Consider the following 18,696-nt stretch of genomic DNA (forward strand, 5'->3'; position numbering starts at 1 on the left):
ACTAACAGAGATGATAGATATAGATAAATAGATAGATACTGACTGATAGATAGACAGACAAACTAACAGACAGACAGACAGATAGATAGATAGATAGATAGATAGATAGATAGATAGATAGATAGACTAACAGATAAATATAGATAGACAGACCGATAAAGATATATAGACAGACTGACAGACAGAAAGATAGATACAGATAGACAGACTGACAGATAGATAGATAGACAGACAGACAGACAGACAGACTAACAAAAAGACAGATGGATAGATAGACTAACAGACAGACGATAGATATAGATAGATAGATAGATGGATACAGACAGATAGACAGACAAACTAACAGAGAGACAGACTAACAGACAGACAGACAGATAAAAATAGATAGACAGACAGACAGACTGATAAATAGAGATATATAGACAGACAGAAAGATATACAGACAGATAGATAGATATAGATAGACAGACAGACAGACAGACAGAGACTAACAGATGGACAGATAGACTAACAGACAGACGACAGATAGATAGATAGATAGACTGACATAAAGAGATAGAGATAGATACAGACAGATAGATAGACAGACAGACTAACAGAGAGACAGACAGACAGACAGATAGATAGATAGATAGATAGATAGATAGATAGATAGATAGATAGATAGATAGATAGATAGATAGATAGATAGATAGATAGATAGATAGATAGATAGAGACCGTTGCATCACAAGGGACAGACGTAGTGAGAACCAAAGTGGAAACAAGGTGTCCTGATCTCTGTTCCAAATGGGATTTAGAGTGAAGGACAGAAATGCCACAAACTCTGATCCATGTGCTGCTCTGTAACACCAGCCATACTTACACAGTGACTTAATCACATTACATTCAACAAACATTCCTCTGCTACAGCTTTTCCTTGAGTAAACTAATATAGATCACCAAACTGCATCTCTCTCCTTATAAGGCCATTGCTTTAAATTAATGCACCGTAAAGAAAGGATGTTTAAATCGTGAACTTCTCCGAGACCTCTGACCTCTGAAAAAAGACAGAGACACGTTCTCTGTTCTGCCTCAGCGCAGCGGGCACCAGCTGAACTGAGCATGCAGCATGATAATGCGGCTGACTGAAACACTCCGAGCCGGATTCAGCACAGCACTGCCCGTCCTTTTGCCATTTAAGGAATTTTGAGGGATGCTTGTATCACTCTGCAAGAGTCTTTTGACCTGAACATACAAAGATAGTAGGAAATGAAATCATTTCCACCAGATACAATGATTCCTCTTTTTGTCTTTAAATAATAGATCTGACATTGTTGCATTTATTTCAAGCCCCTTTAGACCTAATAAACATGTATTCTTAAAGGGTTAGTTCACCCAAAAAATGAAAATTCAGTCATTAATTATTCACCCTCATGTCGCTCCAAACCACTAAGACCTTCGTTCATCTCCGGAACACAAATTTAGATATTTTTGATGAAATCTGAGAGGTATATGACTCGTCCATAGACAGCAATTTAACCGACACTTTCAAGGTCCAGAAAGGTACTAAAGACATAGTTAAAACAGTTGACGTAAATGCAGTGGTTCAATCTTAATGTTAAGAAACGACAAGAATACCTTTTGTGAGCAAAAATAAAACAAAAATAACAACTTTATTCAACAATCTCTTCCCTGTCATCATCCTTACGCAGTTGCTGCAGTTAGCACAGTGAAGGCTTCTGTGTTTACGTCCGAATGCCGGCTCAGTATTGGCCAAAGCTGATCACGTGAGCAGCACGACACATGTGTGTGATGCTGACGCAGGAGCCGGCCAATAATGAGTCAGCGTTCTGACATAGAACCTGAAGTGCTGGACGTAAACAACGTATGAAAATTACACAGAAGAGAAGATATTGTTGAATAAAGTTTTTTTTTGCGCAAAAAAGTATTTCTCGTCACTTCATAAAATTAAGGTTGAACCACTGTAGTCATGTCCAGTTTTAATGATGTCTTTAGTACCTTTCTGGACCTTGAAAGTGTTGATTTTCTTGCTGTCTATGGACGAGTCACACACCTCTCGGATTTCAACAAAAACATCTTAATTTGTGTTCAGAAGATGAATGAAGGTCTAACGGGTTTGGATGAGTAATTAATGACACAATGTTTTATTTTTTGGTGAACTAACCCTTTAATAGTTTCTGTCTTCTGTATGTTAACTTTAGTATTTAACATTAACATATATATAACATTAGGTAAGCATTACCTTTTCTTCAAGTATTATTTATCTAATTAAGACTATTTGCCATGGATAACACCCAATATATACCATTTTTGGTCATACAAAAATGTCTAACAAAAGAATTCTGTGAAACACAAATCAGAATCGAGTATTCCAGAGAGCTATGTAATAAAGTAAACTAAAATAATGAAGTATAAAGTAATATGCATTAGCGCTCATTAGCGTAACAGAAGGCTGCTGTTTACTAATGTAATATAATTCTCTGATGAATCATGCTATTAGAAGAGTGACGTAGCCTCCTGTGCTGTAAGCTGAATGTGATACCGCTACCCTAACTGGACAAAAACACTAAAAGATATTTCACATTCTCAAATCCTCTATCCTGTTTTTTTGCAGTGTCTGGAACTGTGTGGAATTTCAAGACAGAAGACACTAATAAGTATTGATTGAAAAACCAGACTAAAATGTATGAGTAATAAACCTTAAAGCTATTTTCCAGGTTATTTTCAACCTGACATCTGGCATGCTGTCAATTACCCCAGACCATGATTAATATTCATCCCTCAGTGTGTATAAACAAAAAAAGAAATTTCTTTACGGTAACTACAGCAAATGGACTTTATCTTGGAAAAAAGGTTTAAAACTAATCAAGCTGTTTTGAAAGCATACTCATACTAACTAAGCATGTGTTAGCATGAGACTAGACCTGACAGCATTGCTTAGCAATCCTTGTGTGTACAAACTTACTAGCTAAAGAGTGAACTTTGGGTTTGTTTCTTTGGCTTGGGTTGTGATGTAACTATCCATGACAGACTGTTTACAATGCAGTTCTTCAAACTCCACCTACAGGAAATACATTGCTAACTTACAACCAGATGTTCCTCCACCTAGAGAAGTAGTCCCGCCTCACAAAGATGATTTAGAAAACTTTTTTTTTTTTTTTTTCAACTGTGCATCATGAAACATGAGCTTGACAGTTCCACTTTAAAGCCTTCCGGGCCTGCTAGCTGCTATTTACTTTAAGTATATTTTCTGTTCATTTATACAAACTGAGTGCTTACTTCTGCTGCAGGTCCAAAAGGCTCTGCTCAGCTCTCTGAAGCCCTTCTAGGTCCTTCATCATCTGGCCCACGTGGTCCCTAGAATTTCGGTTCTGGATGTAGGCGAACCAACAGCCCCCCACTGCAACCATGATGGACACCACCAGCATCAAGTCCTTCAAGAAGCTGTTTTCGCTCGCTGCCAAAAAGAGCAAAAAACAACACTTGAGGAACAATGAAAGGGAGAGTTCACCCAAAAATTATATTTCATCCAATATCCATGGACTGTCATATTATATTCTTAGTTTAAAATATGTTTTTGTATGATTTGTGCCGTTGGCATGTACACTACAGTTAAAAAGTTTGGGGTCAGTGAGATTTTTTTAATGTTTTTGAAAGAGGAAGGCTGCACAAATACAGTAAGACAGTAATATTGTGAAATATTATTACAATTTTAAAGAACTTTTGTCTTTTTTAATATAGTAATTTATTCTTGGCAAAGCTGATCTTTCAGCATCATTACTCAGTCTTCAGGGTCACATGATCCTTCTGAAATCATTCTAATATACTAATTTGCTGCTCAAGAAATATTTATTATTATTACCAATGTTGAAAACAGGTGTGCTGCTTAATATTTTATTTTTTTTTGTAAAAACTGTAATACATTTTTTTCAAGATTCTTTGATGAACAGAAAGTTTAAAAAAGCAGCATTTATTTGAAACAGACATCTTTTGATTAATTTCTTCTTCTTCTTCAAAAAAAGAACAGTAGTGAATGAATGAACATATTATTGTAATATACACTAATGTATGACATACTCTAAAGACAGTGATGTCATGTGAGAATTATGACTCTTTTTCAACACACATTCCATCTGTGACCCCAGCTGACCCTGAAATGGCAGGAGCAAATGAATGTTTTCTTTCAAATGCTTAGGTCTGCAATCTTTTCTTACCGTCCATTTCCAATGTTGTTTTTGAGACCAAAATAAAACAGTTAAAGTATTTGACTGATGGGTCTTCATCATGTTGATCAAAAATCCGAAATATATATCCGGAATATTCTTTTAAAAACAGACTGATTAGAATGTGCGACGTGGATTGACCTGACTTTCTATGAACTAGCAAAATCACAAGCCCAAGAGTATGAGAAAGGTAAATGGAAAAGAGTCAAGGATTTTTTGGCCGGAATAACGTAATACATCAAATCAGGGTCTGCTCAGTCTGATTGTCTTCCTGTCTCTACAACTGCAGCTTAACACATGTGAGGGTTGCACAACACCGTGACATAAAACACACGCAGAGAACGCTTTGAACAAGAAGTAGTACGGTAATAGAAACAAGTAGTAATGTACTTAGCTTTTCATCACTTTTGGGACTTTTTCTATCAGTTTGGATCGAACCATGCAGGATGTATGAATACACACCAATATTTCTCTGTCACATCTGTCTTATGCTACGTCTACATTAATCCGGATACATTTTTTTCTCTGTTTTGGCCTTCTATTCACACTGAGATGGTGTTTTTGTCCTGTGAAAACTGAGATTTTTGAAGATGTGGAAAATTCCCTTTGCGTTGTAGTGTGGACTTAGAAAACTGAGGTATTCGAAAAGGGTGATTCATGTTTAGTCGTGACGCATATTATATCCATAGATATCTATGCTTATACAGTTCTTGTGCCTGCTATTCATTTTCATAGTGTTGTTAAAAATAAATCTTCATATTACAACCTACAAAGATGACAGAAAATTGCTGTTCTGCGGCAAAAGTGCAATTGCATTTTAGGCCATACATGGAATAGCGGTTTTGAGCTGTTTTGATTCACACCAGTAAGTGGTGGGATATTTTGCAGATAAAATGGCTGTGACAGAACAACAACTTTATTATATCTGGTCTCTCTGTATCATCTCAGTTAGCTTTTATTACGTTTTATGCATGTGCAGTAAGATGATTTAAGTGTTGCAGTGTGGACGAATGAAAACGCTAGTGTGAGCGGAGAACATTTTTGAAGCGAAATGCTGTTTTTAAATGTATCCTGATTAATATAGATGTAGCCTTAATCTATTTTGAATTGGAGTGCAGAAGTCCAGAGAGGTGTTCCCCACATCAGCTGGGTAACGGGAGGATCTGGATGACTGGATTAGCGAGTGCTATTTCCATCTGCTCACATCCTGCCCAGGAAAATGGCAGGTGATGGCACGAGAAGCGGTGCCAAAATATTTGTGCAGACGTTGTTGAAACCTTGACGCTCAATCTTAACCAGCTTGATTTGGGATCAGGTTAAATTTCCTGTGGGTTTACTGAGGGCGGCATATGATAAACTTTTGTCTTGGATTTCCTTTGCAATTATAGCACTAGTGTTTGGATAAAGAGCTCTTTGAATGTATATAAAGGAGTGTTTTGTTTGAACACATAATCTTTGACCAGCTCCAGGGATGTTAGATGGTACAGCGTTCTCATTTCTTCATGTGTAAGTGCTGTGGCTGAAAACTGTACACAGATTTTCCATTAGTGATACAACACCTTGAGCCCCTTTAGTAAGATTGTCTAGAACAGTGAGGAACAGTATAAACAGTGACCGGAGAGGCAAATAACTGCCATAGCTGAGATTATTAAGAAACGAATGAACAGAATCTGAAACCAGAAGGGATCAACCAATCAGATGACAGAACAAACAATTCACAGATGTACTGGTCTATGAATTCACTATATAAAGTGATTACACTAAGTTCCTTCAATTAGTATGACTTTACAAAAACATACTATATAAATATAAACATAAATATTTTTTTAACCAATAACATAAAGGCAAATTTTATTTCACGCAGGGCTTCGTTCAGCTTCCTGTTAGTGAGGTCAAAAAACGCGTTCTGGTGACGGAAGTAATGTCTCGCCCATATACTTCAATGAGCGCGAGACATCACTTCCGTTGTCAGAGCGCGATCAGACCTCACTAGCCGGAAGCTGAACGCAGTTGGACATAGTGGTGTATTAGAGGTAAAAAATTATATAAATACTGTTCGGTTTCTCGCACAAACCGATCGTTTCGTGTCTTAGGACATCAATGTGCCGTCACGAGCCGCAGGGTTTAATTTGGATTTGTCTATGGAAGTTTTTTCGACTCTTATTGTTCAAGTTCCCAATCACTGCTATTATTTGACTGACAGACAGCAGCGGTTGCAGTTAAAAATCATAATTTGCGTTCGACTGAAGAAAAAAAGTCATCTACATCTTGGATGCCCTGGGGGTAAGCAGATAAACATCAAATTTTCATTTTTGGGTGAACTATCCCTTTAATGACACAGAACAGCAGCATTAGGCTGCTGTCACTTTAAGACCAAACGCACGGCTATATTATACTGATACACATCCGGTTTACACCTAACTGTTTACTTTCACTTGAGACATAACTGGTTGTTTTTAAATGAATACTCCACACAATGTATGTTGCGTATATTTGACCATTTAAGCGCAATTAGACGTGAAAGTCCCTATTGTGCTCAATAACACTTTTTAACATTGAGCACGTCCCAAACTTGTGATCGCCTTCTGAGAGGCAGCTTTCTGTGCATACACTTTGGCAGTGTGCCAGTCAGTACGAGCACTGCGCCGAGTTACTTTTCAGTATATATTGCGCTTATAACTCTTTAACATCGGGCACATCCTGCTCTTTATATTCTTATTAATGCATTTAATCACTCTGAAATGTCACTAATGCAATATATTTACATACAGCAACATACACGATATAGCAAAATCTCTAACGATAGACATTTTATTCTGTGGAAACAATATATATCGTCATATCGCCCAGCCCTATTACAATGTTATTACAATGTAATGCTAATTTTCTACTCATAGTACTGTACTGTTTAAGTACTATATTTATTTATTTATTTAAATAATCAGTGACATGCAGACATTGTATGAGCTGAAATTCCAGCAACATGCAGTCTTCGACAGCCTTTGGAATTAAGATGGTACTATTTCTAATGCTGTTACAAAAACACTTTTCTTGCCACCAGCATCTTCGAAACATTTGACCCTGGCTGAAAGTAGGTTGCTCTAGGTAAAAACATTCACATGAACTGTGAATCATATGATGGAATGCCCTTGACCATTACATCCCCATCAATCTTTCTTTCACCTATTTGTTGTCAACATCCTTCTTTTTTCTGTTTCACCAGCTGTACTTGAGTATTGTGCTGTAATGGCTGACATAGGACATGTCTCTTCTGTCTGGCTCTTGTTCTCCAATAAGGCTGGCTATTTTCAGACGCACAAGATATTTGTTTACGAGAAAAGAAAACAGAATAAAAATTTCCTAGATTTCAGCACATAATGAACAAATACTGCAATGTGGACTTCATCCAAAAAACCCTCTGAAAACATCAATCCAGAAAAACTTGTTATGCTTTGCAGAACATGTCAACGCTAGCAGTTATCTAAAACATCTAAAACAGGACGAAGAATCAAGAAAACAGTTCTAACAATTCAGTAGAAGCAATACAAGACAGCACTTCAGTCACACTAAAATATAGTCCGCAACAGCTATGAACAATATTGTCGAGACAGTAGTGATTCGACAATGAATATTTCTGAGTGATGTTGCAAACAACTCATTTCATTCATTTAAATGAACAGTTTAATTGAAATTAATCAAACTTATCAACTCTTACCAATGAATCAAAACTAATTAATGGACAGTTTGAACTGATTCACAGTAATAAATCGACTTTACTAACTCTTGCCAAAAAAACTGAATTAATTCATTCAAATGGACAGTTTGAACTGATTCACAGAAATGAATCAAACTTACTAAAAGTGTGTTCGACTTCATGCACTGCTGAGCAGACCGATCTGCAAGACTTGCCATTTGCATTAGGGGGCAGAATTGAAAATGGAGCCGTCAGGTTGGACACTTTCCACTTCCTGTAGTGACGCTCGAGCAGAGTTTGCATACTTTATCACAGACGAGGTGGATTAGATGCAATAATTGCCACTTTTCATGTACTTCTTAATAAAGCACCATCTGTACAAGAATGAAGTTCAACATAAACCTATACTATTTAAATACAAATCAAGTGGGTCTATATTACTTTTATAAGAGTTATTTTGATAAACATGACAATATATTAAAACAGATTTGTGAGCATTAGCAGAATGCGCTGACTCTCGAATCGCTCTCAAGGTACTTTGATGTCTTACATTGCAGTGATGTGGCTCAAGTCGGACAAAAATTTCTAACCCACATGCACTGCTTCATGTCAGATGCCGATTGGTCTTCGCAACATGACATGAAGTTGAACACACCTTTTCTCTTGCCAATGAAACAGAATTAAGTCAAAGGGACAGTTTAAATTGATTCACAAAATTGAATCGATCTTACTAACTCTTGCCAATGAATAAGAACTAATTAATTCAAGTGGACAGGTTGAACTGATTCACATAAATTAACTCTTGCCAATGAATCAGAACTGATTCATTCAAATGGACAGTTTCAACTGATTTACAGAAATGAATCAAACTTACCAACTCTTGCCAAAGAATCAGAACTGATTATTTCATATGGACATTTTAACTGATTCACAGAAATGAAGCAATCTTACTAACTCTTGCCAATGAACAAGAACTAATTAATTCAAGTGGAGAGGTTGAACTGATTCACATAAATTAACTCTTGCCAATGAATCAGAACTGATTCATTCAAATCGACAATTTCAACTGATTTACAGAAATGAATCAAACTTACCAACGTTTGCCAATGAATCAGAACTGATTAATTTATATGGACTTTAAATACATTTTTAATTATCTTAGGACAACTTTGATGAACTTTTTTGATCCACTTCAAATGTTGACAACTATATATAACCACAGATTGTATTGTGGATGTTCAATAAGCCCAGTGTTACTCACGTGGAGGTCCAAAAAGCACTGTTTCCAGAGCCTTCAGCTGCAGTTTCTGTGCATGACTGCGGTCTGGTATCTTCAGCACGGACAGAAGCAGGGTGGCATTTTTCACTGCAAGTCTGTGAATAAAACAGACACTGTGAGTCAGTAAGTGAATCAATGATCTTGATCCGTAAATTAATTTCAGTCCAAAAGCGGAAAAACGTTTTATACAGATTATGGCAATAGAGATTTCTTACCTGGGCAGAGCTTTGCCACTGATGTCGTTCTTCCTGAAGGAATTAACATACTGAGGTAACTGCACACAGCTGGCAAGCCACTTCTCTGCTTCCTCTACTGACCAGTTATACACTATAGACAAAAAAAACCCACAAATGATGCTAGTGGTTTACAGTGCCAGAGTACACTAAGAACATAAACATGGAAGTTCAGACATTCTGAATGATAGAAGCTTAAGCCCAAAGTATACTTCAGTCAGCAGCATTCCGCGACTTGAGTGCTTGAAAACAAAGCTCACTAGATGCACACACACCGAATGCATTTTTCAGTGCTCATGGCCAAACTTTAAAAGTCTTGCGTGCGTGATGAAGCGGAACGCAGAAAATGAAGTATACCCAGGGCTTTAATGTTTTCAGTTCCACAAACAAAGTCTACATGCATTTAAAAATGATGTGAGTTAATGATGGGGCTAACAGGAACGACTTTGTTTACTGCTTTTCTGTGTTGTATAATTTATACAAAATCAAAATAATCTGTGAAAACCTTCAGAGGCCTTCCAGGAGTTCCACATGTCCTCCACTGTGATCAGCAGATCTGCTCTATGGAAGCTCTTGTGTTTTCCTTTAGGGTCGTTGTACTTTAGGTCTTCCCTTAGAAACTGTTTGAGGAAACAAAGACTGGATTTTAGCATCTGGTGTAGCAGTTCTCATCTGATTTCATTACAGCAAGTATACATAATCATGTAAACATGCATAGTTAGGATTGTAAAAATAAACAGGCTGAACTATTTTTAGAGGAGAGAAAATTAAATGGAAATCCAGCACCATGAAAATTGAATCTAAAATTAAATAGTGGTTTTCCATTTACACAGTCACAAGCTAGTCTAGACTTGATTATTTGTGTTTCTAGGAAGAGTTTCTTTTTACAGCACTGCCTATTTGCATAATTCAACATTTGGCAAGAGTTTAGATGTAAAACCACAGTAAACAGTTTATCTGGTATATCCAGCTTGTACTTGTAATGTCTTGGGGTTTTGAGATCCAGTAGTCTTACTGTAGAGCAGATCAGACAACCTATATAAATGCTGACAGTTTCATGGGTTCAATCACCTCACAATAACTGTGACTGTGGTAAAGGTTACACTCACAGGACTGTCTATGGCCTTGGTCAGGCTGCAGTCGGTCAGCAGTAATGCTGTTTACTCAGTGCTCAGATGTGCCGTTCCCATGAAAAAGAATCACTTTGTGTGATGCAAAGAGAATACACACTGCTTTTTATAGCCTATGTCGTAAACCATAATCATGGTTAATCACTTTTGGATACCGTGTCAGGTCCATTCAAAGGATGGATGGATGGATGGATGGATGGATGGATGGATGGATGGATGGATGGATGGATGGATGGATGGATGGATAGATAGATAGATAGATAGATAGATAGATAGATAGATAGATAGATAGATAGAGGCCTAAACACACACACGTTTGGTACACCTATCAATGAGCACATTTACATGCACACCAATACGCTGATATCTACAAAAAAATCAGTTCATTAAAATAACCCGATTTGCTGGTTTACATGCAAATCAGTAACCTGGCAATCCAAGTAAACCACATTTACAAGACTGAAAAAAAAACAAAAAAAAAAAAACTGGTTATTCTCCAGTGGTGACATCAAAACATAAGCATCCATGTATTTCACCCAGAGTATTCTATTTATTATGTGAGCTCTGAAGTAAAATAAAGCATTAAAAACTCCAGAGTATTTCAAATTGTCAGTGGGAAACTCATTCTCCTCTCAAATTTTAAGTTTCGACAACTGTACCACTTGTCCTTTGGCAGCAGAGCTGTATGAGATGAGCAAACATTTTTTATATTTCTGGATGGCAAAATCGGGGTAATGAGCAACAATCTAGCTGTGTCAAATGGTTTAATGCATTTACATGGCCACACGTGTTGTCAGCTTATTAAAGGGTTAGTTCACCCAAAAATTCTGTCATTAATTACTCACCCTCATATCATTCCACACTCGTAAGATCTTCGTTCATCTTCGTAACACAAATTAAGATATTTTTGATGAAATCCGACGGCTCAGTGAGGCCTGCATTGACAGCAAGATAATTAACACTTTCAAATGCCCAGAAAGGTATTGAAGATATATTTAAAAGTTCATGTGACTACAGTGGTTCAACCTTAATGTTATGAAGCGACGAGAATACAACAAAACAAAACGAAATAATGACTTTATTCAACAAAATCAAGTGATGGGCGATTTCAAAACACTGCTTCATGAAGCTTCAAAGCTTTACAAATCTTTTGTTTCGAATCAGTGGTTCGGAGTGCCAAAGAAACGTGATTTCAGTAAATGAGGCTTCGTTACGTAATAAGTGTTTTGAAATTTCAATGGTTCACTTGACTTTGGCAGTTTGATTCACGCTCCAAACCACTGATTCGAAACAAAAGATTCGTAAAGCTTCACAAAAAGTATTCTCGACGCTTTATAACATTAAGGTTGAACCACTGTAGTCACATGAACTGTTTTAAATATGTCTTTAGTAGCTTTCTGGACATCTGAATGTGTTAATTATCTTGTCAATGCAGGCCTCACTGAGCCGTCGGATTTCATCAAAAATATCTTAATTTGTGTTACGAAGATGAACGAAGGTCTTACGAGTGTGGAACGACATGAGGGTAATTAATGACAGAATTTTCATTTTTGGGTGAACTAACCCTTTAAGCATAATTGTTTTAAGAACATGCATGTAAACGTACTGTTTTCTTATTCTGAGCTAATTACATTTTCTAGCCCCTAACCCTAAACTTACCCCTAAACGTACCTTTCACAGAAAACTTTTTAATAAAAAATTGTTTAGTATGTTCATTTAGTGATTTGAATTATGAGGACATTGGCTTGTCCTCATAATGTAGGGTTGGGTGGGGTGGCCTGAAAGCTGAATACATACCACAATACAAGGACTCCTCATAATGTAGGTCAAACCAGTACACCTACGCACACATGTATTTTATCTCTACAAATTATGTGAAAATTAACAATTAAAAAGTATAATCTCGCAAAAAAAGACATCTATATATCTCCACCTCAATGTATTTTATCATTCACGTTTGTTGAATGCTGTGACAGGCTAAAAAAAAAAAACCCTATAACAACATGTGTAAGTTGTGCTCCTCATCTCTGCAACACACTCAGACTTATTCCAGTACAGCTGTATACCACAAGCCATGTTATGCTTCAATGCTCTGCTCTATTGTACTTTCAAGTGAAGTTTTTTTCACAATACATATTTCAAAGCACCTTGACAGAAATCCATGTCTCCAGTGAGCAAGCCAAAAGCGACTGCATCTTTCCAAGCAAGCAAACTTGTTTGTACATTGGGCACCATGCACTGTGCAGCTACGTCAATCTCTCAACACAGCAGACCACAAAACCATACATGAATGCTGCAGCCCTCACCCCATCCGTTTCTGTCACGTCCACGCTGCCGTCTGCATCATCGTCCATGTCTTTATGAATGCTGCGGATGGCCTCAAAACTTAGCAGAGCATTTTCATCTTGGCAAAGTAGCTCATCAATACCACATAGTTCTGAGGAAAGGAAAAAAAAAAAACAATTTATGAGATACGTTCAAGTCCACTTAACCTTCACAAGTGCTCTGTTACAAAACAGGCTGCCTACAGAGGCATCATTGTAATCTATCATTTTACTCAATATATGTGTACATTATAGGGATTAGGGGTGGGCGCTAAGACCAAATTCTTACCTCTAAAGCTTACAGAAGACAAGTAAACAGTAATAAAATAAGAACAGAGAAAAAGGTAATAAGGTTGCAATCTATTAGACGTCAGAAAGGTCTTGCAGGTTTGGAACAACATGAGGGTGCATAATTAATGATAGAATTTTAATTTTTGGGTGAACTAATGACACAGACGACAGGTTTATTAGGCTGCCGTCACTTTAAGACCGAATGCACAGATCCAATATACTGTTAAACATGCATTTTCTTTCTCAACTGTTTACGTTCACTTAAGACATAAATTACTGTGTTTACAAGGATACTTGAAAAGATGGGCATTTTGACATGTAAGCATGTTTATTTAACAGTTCAAACCCAAATAGGTGGAAAAAATAACTCAGTTCAGTACGCACATGCTTTATGAACAGCAGCTTTATGAGCAGCTGCTTTATGTGCGTGTCTCTCAGACAGCGCTCAGAAACACTCTCTCAGACAGTGTGCGCATTTAGTAAAATTAGTTCTCTTTAGGTGTTTACTGCACTTCAACAGTGTTAAAATCACTTGTTTTTAAACCAAAAGCTTAAAAACGCATGTAAACAATAAGCTTTCGTGACCATGCAGAACAGCAACGTTGCGTGAGCGTAACCACGGTAGAAAACACTTTTTGAAAGTGCAAACTACTGAAAATAAAATACTGTAAAAAAAAATGTATTTGCATTTTTACAACACTATGTTATAAGTGTGTTCCATTGGGTAATCAAAAGTTCTAAACACACTTGTGGTCTTATTGCTCACTTGAACACTTGGGCCAAATACAGGAAATATGCCATGTAAGTAGACAAGTTGTTAAGTCTAAACATCGCAAGTGTGGATACTGGGACAGGCCCTGACTCTATTACATCATTCGCAGTGCTTTATGGGAGTGCATGGGTGGGTGCTAAAAAGTTCTTCTGGCATGATTTGCTATTTCAACCCTCTGATTTGTGGCTCTGATTTTTTATTTTCTTTGATTCTCAGGAGTAATGTAGTTTTTCACCTAGAATTTGACTTACAATTATAAAAAAAAATTTAGAATAAATAATATTCATATCAATATCAATATTTAAATAAATAATGAATGGGATTTTTTTCATAACAGGACTGTTGTACTCTGTTAAATAATCAAACAGTTAGCTAATGACAAATGCTACTGAAATTAAAGGATTAGTTCACTTCTGAATGAAAATTTTCTGATCATTTACTCACCCCCATGTCATCCAATGTCTTTCTTTCTTCAGTTGAAAAAAAAGGTTTTTGAGGAAAATTTTCCAGGATTCTTCTTCATATAGTGGACTTCAGTGGGGTTCACTGGGTGCAAGGTCCAGATTGCAGTTTCAGTGCAGCTTCAAAAGGCTCTACGCGATCCCAGATGAGGAATAATGGTCTTATCTAGCAAAATGATCGGTCATTTTCTAAAAAAAAATAAAAATGTATATGCTTTTTAACCATAAATGCTCGTCTTGCACTAGCTATGGGATCCGCATGCATGATGTAATCACTTTACAAAGGCCATGCGTAACATAGGCGGAAGTACCAATCCATTGTCAACAAAGTGAACGTGCAAAGATTAAGCCAAATACCCTTTAGCAAAAAAAAAAAAAAAAAAAAGGTACAACAACGATATCGGACAATTTTGAAGATGGAGGAGAAAATAAGATTAACGTTTTCGCCCTACCACGGTACTTCCACCTACACAAAGCATGACCTTTCAAATTTTTATTTTTTTTAGAAAATGACAGATCGTTTTGCTAGATAAGACCCTTATTCCTAGCCTGGGATTGTGTAGAGCCCTTTGAAGCTTCTCTGAAACTGCAATTTAGACCTTCCACCCATTGAACCCCAGTGAAGTCTACTATATGGAGAAAAAATCCTGGAATGTTTTCCTCAAAAACATCAATTTCTTTTCAACTGAAGAAAGAAAGACATGAACATCTTGGATGACATGGGGGTGAGTAAATGATCAGGAAATTTTTATTCAGAAGTGAACTAATCCTTTAATTGCAGGCAATCCACTGTGTTTTGGAACACAGCTAATATACACATCATACTACAATGCATTCTGGGTAAACTTGCCCATTTTAAACACATATAGTTACAGAATAAAATAAGTTGGAGCCTTGTATCTATTATAATTGCACAAAAAGGTAAGTTAAAAGCTTTCTTCAAGAGCCCATAAATGCCTGAGACAACAAAAGGCCTATTCAAACACAAATGACTTTGTGATGAAAATGACTTTGAGATTCAGTCCTGCCAGTGAAATTCATGCATCATCCACTCCTACATGGTAAATGGCCACTGTCATTTCACAGCAAAAAGCTAAATGTACTAGTATATAGAGTATGAATATTAAGCAAGGAATTGATCACTTAGCAATGATGTATAGCTAAAAACAAGGCCAACAGCGGTGCCTTTGTAAGGGCCCAATGTTTGAGCCATTGTTACAGGAGAGTTCAATCTGAGGATGACGCTAACACAGCCACGTATGAGCCATAGAGTGACTTTTAAACTATTTTTAGATGGAGACACAGGACAGCTGTTGAGGTATTGTGGATAATGCTGTAATATGGAAGTGAATGTCCTGAACTTAACCTTTGTCTCATGGAATTAAAAGACTTCATTATGAAGCAGGTATTAACCTAAGAAATCAATCGTCATAGTGCTATGATTAGATTCCACATTTTTTTATCCAGGGTAATCTGACATTGCACTACTAAGGATGGATGCAGTTAAAAAGCTTATGTTATTCGTACATTAGTCCTTGTTCCTTGTTCTTTCAGGCAGATCTGTTTGATACAATGCAATGTTTAACATTGTAAGATCTACATTGCTATTTTTGTCCCCGTTTCACAGCCTGCAAAAAGGTGAAACAAAACCACTAAACAAACATGCCACAACCGCGCCTCTTCAAAAAAAACGCTTGTCATCACACAAACACATATTTGCACTCACTGGGTTTCTGCATTACTTAGAAACATCATTACTTGAAGAGAACAATTCACAAACGTTGACACCATATCCAGTTTAGCTTGAAAACTTAACTGAGCTCACCAGACCTGGATCAAGCGGTTGCAACTACAACCTGGTACAAGTATAGTTGAGGGTACATAAAAAGATTTACTAATTTAAGATGCATGACAGGCAGGTTTTGCCACTGATTCAACTGACAAAAGGGCATCTGATGAAAAAAACAACAAAGTAGAAGGTCTCATGAATTTCCTCATATATAATCCTTGAATTCCCAAGATGCACTTCCTCCACCCGATTCACTTAAGATATCATCTTTCTGTGTTAGTGTTTACTATCAGTTAGCATCATCTATACTGCTTTCATGAATATTTAAAATCTCAGTGCATTGATGCAAATTTCAGATAATAAGAAGTGGGTATTTACTGTACAAGTAGTTGTTTCTGTGTTAATGTTTGTCTGACATATTAAACAGATACAGTACAAATAAGGTTTTATTCTCATTTATGTCATTAACAAACTTTTCTGTGGAACACAAAAGGTGAATTTCTGAAGTACTTCCTGTAGCTTAATCTGGGCCAACTTTAAGACACAAGCCTGCTATTTGCAGATTTTGCAGAACTCTTTTATTAAACCATGTTGTCATGAACCTCACCAATTTGAGCAGAAACTATTTTTGTCTAAGAGGCAAACACTATGGCTGTGTCCGAAACCGCTCCCACTATATAGTCCACTTTATCGGGTGTCGGCCATTTTGTAGTGGTGTCCGAATTCTGAGTGAACGACTTCATTCCCTACATTCGTTCACTACTTTATACCCACAATTCTCTCTGATTTTGAGTGTACATTCAATGTACACTCGCTGAAGCACAATTTCCCAAAATCCAATGCGGAGAGGACTGAGAGCGTGTGTGAAAGAGCGGAATTGCGTGCGAATGTAATCCAGAGATTACTTTAAAGCTTTCTTATTTTTGCTTTAACATTTATTTCAACGACCACGTCATCTGTGCGAGAGTTTCTAACAAACTAAAAAACTTCATTAAAACTTAACCCGATTTGTAACAGAATAAATACATGAAATAATGTAGGCTATACTTGCTAATGTGTTTTTTTTTGTTTGTTTTTTTTTTTGCAGTATTTTATAGTATTTAATGATTATGAACATGGCATGGAGGCAAGTATGATTACAAAATAAAGTCATTATGATTGTTATTGTTATTAACCTTGTTTTATAATGCAAGTAACATATAGGATAAACGTTTTATCGCGTTTTGAGCCGTTTCTGTGACAGCTCCAGCTCTCTGACGCACGGTGTGTACATCAGCTTCTAAATTCACTGACTTCATTTCGTTCACTCCATGCAGATATAGTGCACTCAAATGCTATATAGGGATTAGTGAATGAGTGAACGAGTGAGCGGCTTCGGACACAGCTTATAACTTATAAACAAACACAACCGCTCAGTCAATGACATTAAACATCAGTGTACAATGTGCATTCAACTATGGAAAGCCAATACGGTCAAAATTCTAGAGATTTTTTTTTTTAGAACCATGTTTTAAACTACTTGCAATAGGTTGAATTTTTCAGTTTTAGCTCCAGTAATTTCACAAACTTATCACAAAATATTGTGATAAATACTGAATATGAGAATTGTTGTTTTATTGCATTTTACCAATTTATAATGAAAGTCAAATGGATTTGGAATGGCATGAGGTGAGTAAATGATGACAGAAGTTCATTTTTGGGTGAACTTTCCAGAACATATTAAACAGCCAGGACATATTTAAGCAAGCTGCTGTTAGTATTTGATAAAATCCCACAGAGACAATGAAAGTCTTTTAAGACAGTCAATTTCCGCCATTTCTTTTATCTCTGGCTAGAGCATGTCTTGGTAGGACAATGAGGAAAACAGAGAGGCCTAGGATCAGGCGAGGAGAAGGAAAAAAAATGGAACGGGGTGATGTTTGGTCTGCTTCACCAGACCTTTAAAAAGATCTAAGAGGACCGTCAGTGTTTGCAAAGCCTTACGGATTTACAGAGCTGTTGTAAAAAGACCCTTCAGTATTATACTATGACCCAGCTGCATGAAGTCATACACGGGTGAGGATCAAATAGGTAATTTACGCAATGTACACTACAGTTTTGAACACTTATACATAGCAGTGGAACAAATTTCAGCATTACAATGGTAATGCTGAAAATATTGTAGTTAACTGTTTTTGTATTTGAAGGAATATTTTGCATTCAATATCATTTAAGATCAATAGACAGCACTTGTGGCATAATGTTGATTACAACCAAATTAATTTTGACTTGTTCCACCACTGATTAAGAAAAATGCAAAAATTTGTCTCACAGCGAGGCTCTTACAATGGAAATGAATGAGGCCAATATGTAAATATTTAAACACTGAGTGTTTCATTAGTATAGTCACAAGACGTAGACAATAGGGGCCAGATTTACTAACAAAATTAGTGCTGAAAAGGCATGGACTGAGTTGTTTTTGCGGCTGACCTTATTGCATATGCATTTGTAGGAGTTTC

At 36.7% G+C, this 18,696-nt stretch overlaps 1 protein-coding gene across 4 annotated transcripts in view; it reads right to left on the bottom strand.

Moving 5' to 3' along the window:
• stim1b (stromal interaction molecule 1b) overlaps positions 1-18,696 on the bottom strand; it is a 35,931-nt gene that overhangs the window by 12,382 nt on the left and 4,853 nt on the right. For all 4 annotated transcript variants that reach the window (XM_067376035.1, XM_067376034.1, XM_067376037.1 and 1 more), the window contains exons 3-7: positions 12,868-12,998; positions 9,937-10,051; positions 9,414-9,525; positions 9,181-9,293; positions 3,282-3,459 (exon numbers count right to left, since the gene is read on the bottom strand). In XM_067376035.1, the coding sequence (XP_067232136.1) occupies positions 3,282-3,459; positions 9,181-9,293; positions 9,414-9,525; positions 9,937-10,051; positions 12,868-12,998 (649 nt within the window). The remainder of the gene's footprint in view (positions 1-3,281; positions 3,460-9,180; positions 9,294-9,413; positions 9,526-9,936; positions 10,052-12,867; positions 12,999-18,696) is intronic.

Source organism: Chanodichthys erythropterus, chromosome 22 (genome assembly GCF_024489055.1).
Source record: "Chanodichthys erythropterus isolate Z2021 chromosome 22, ASM2448905v1, whole genome shotgun sequence".
NCBI lineage: Eukaryota > Metazoa > Chordata > Actinopteri > Cypriniformes > Xenocyprididae > Chanodichthys > Chanodichthys erythropterus.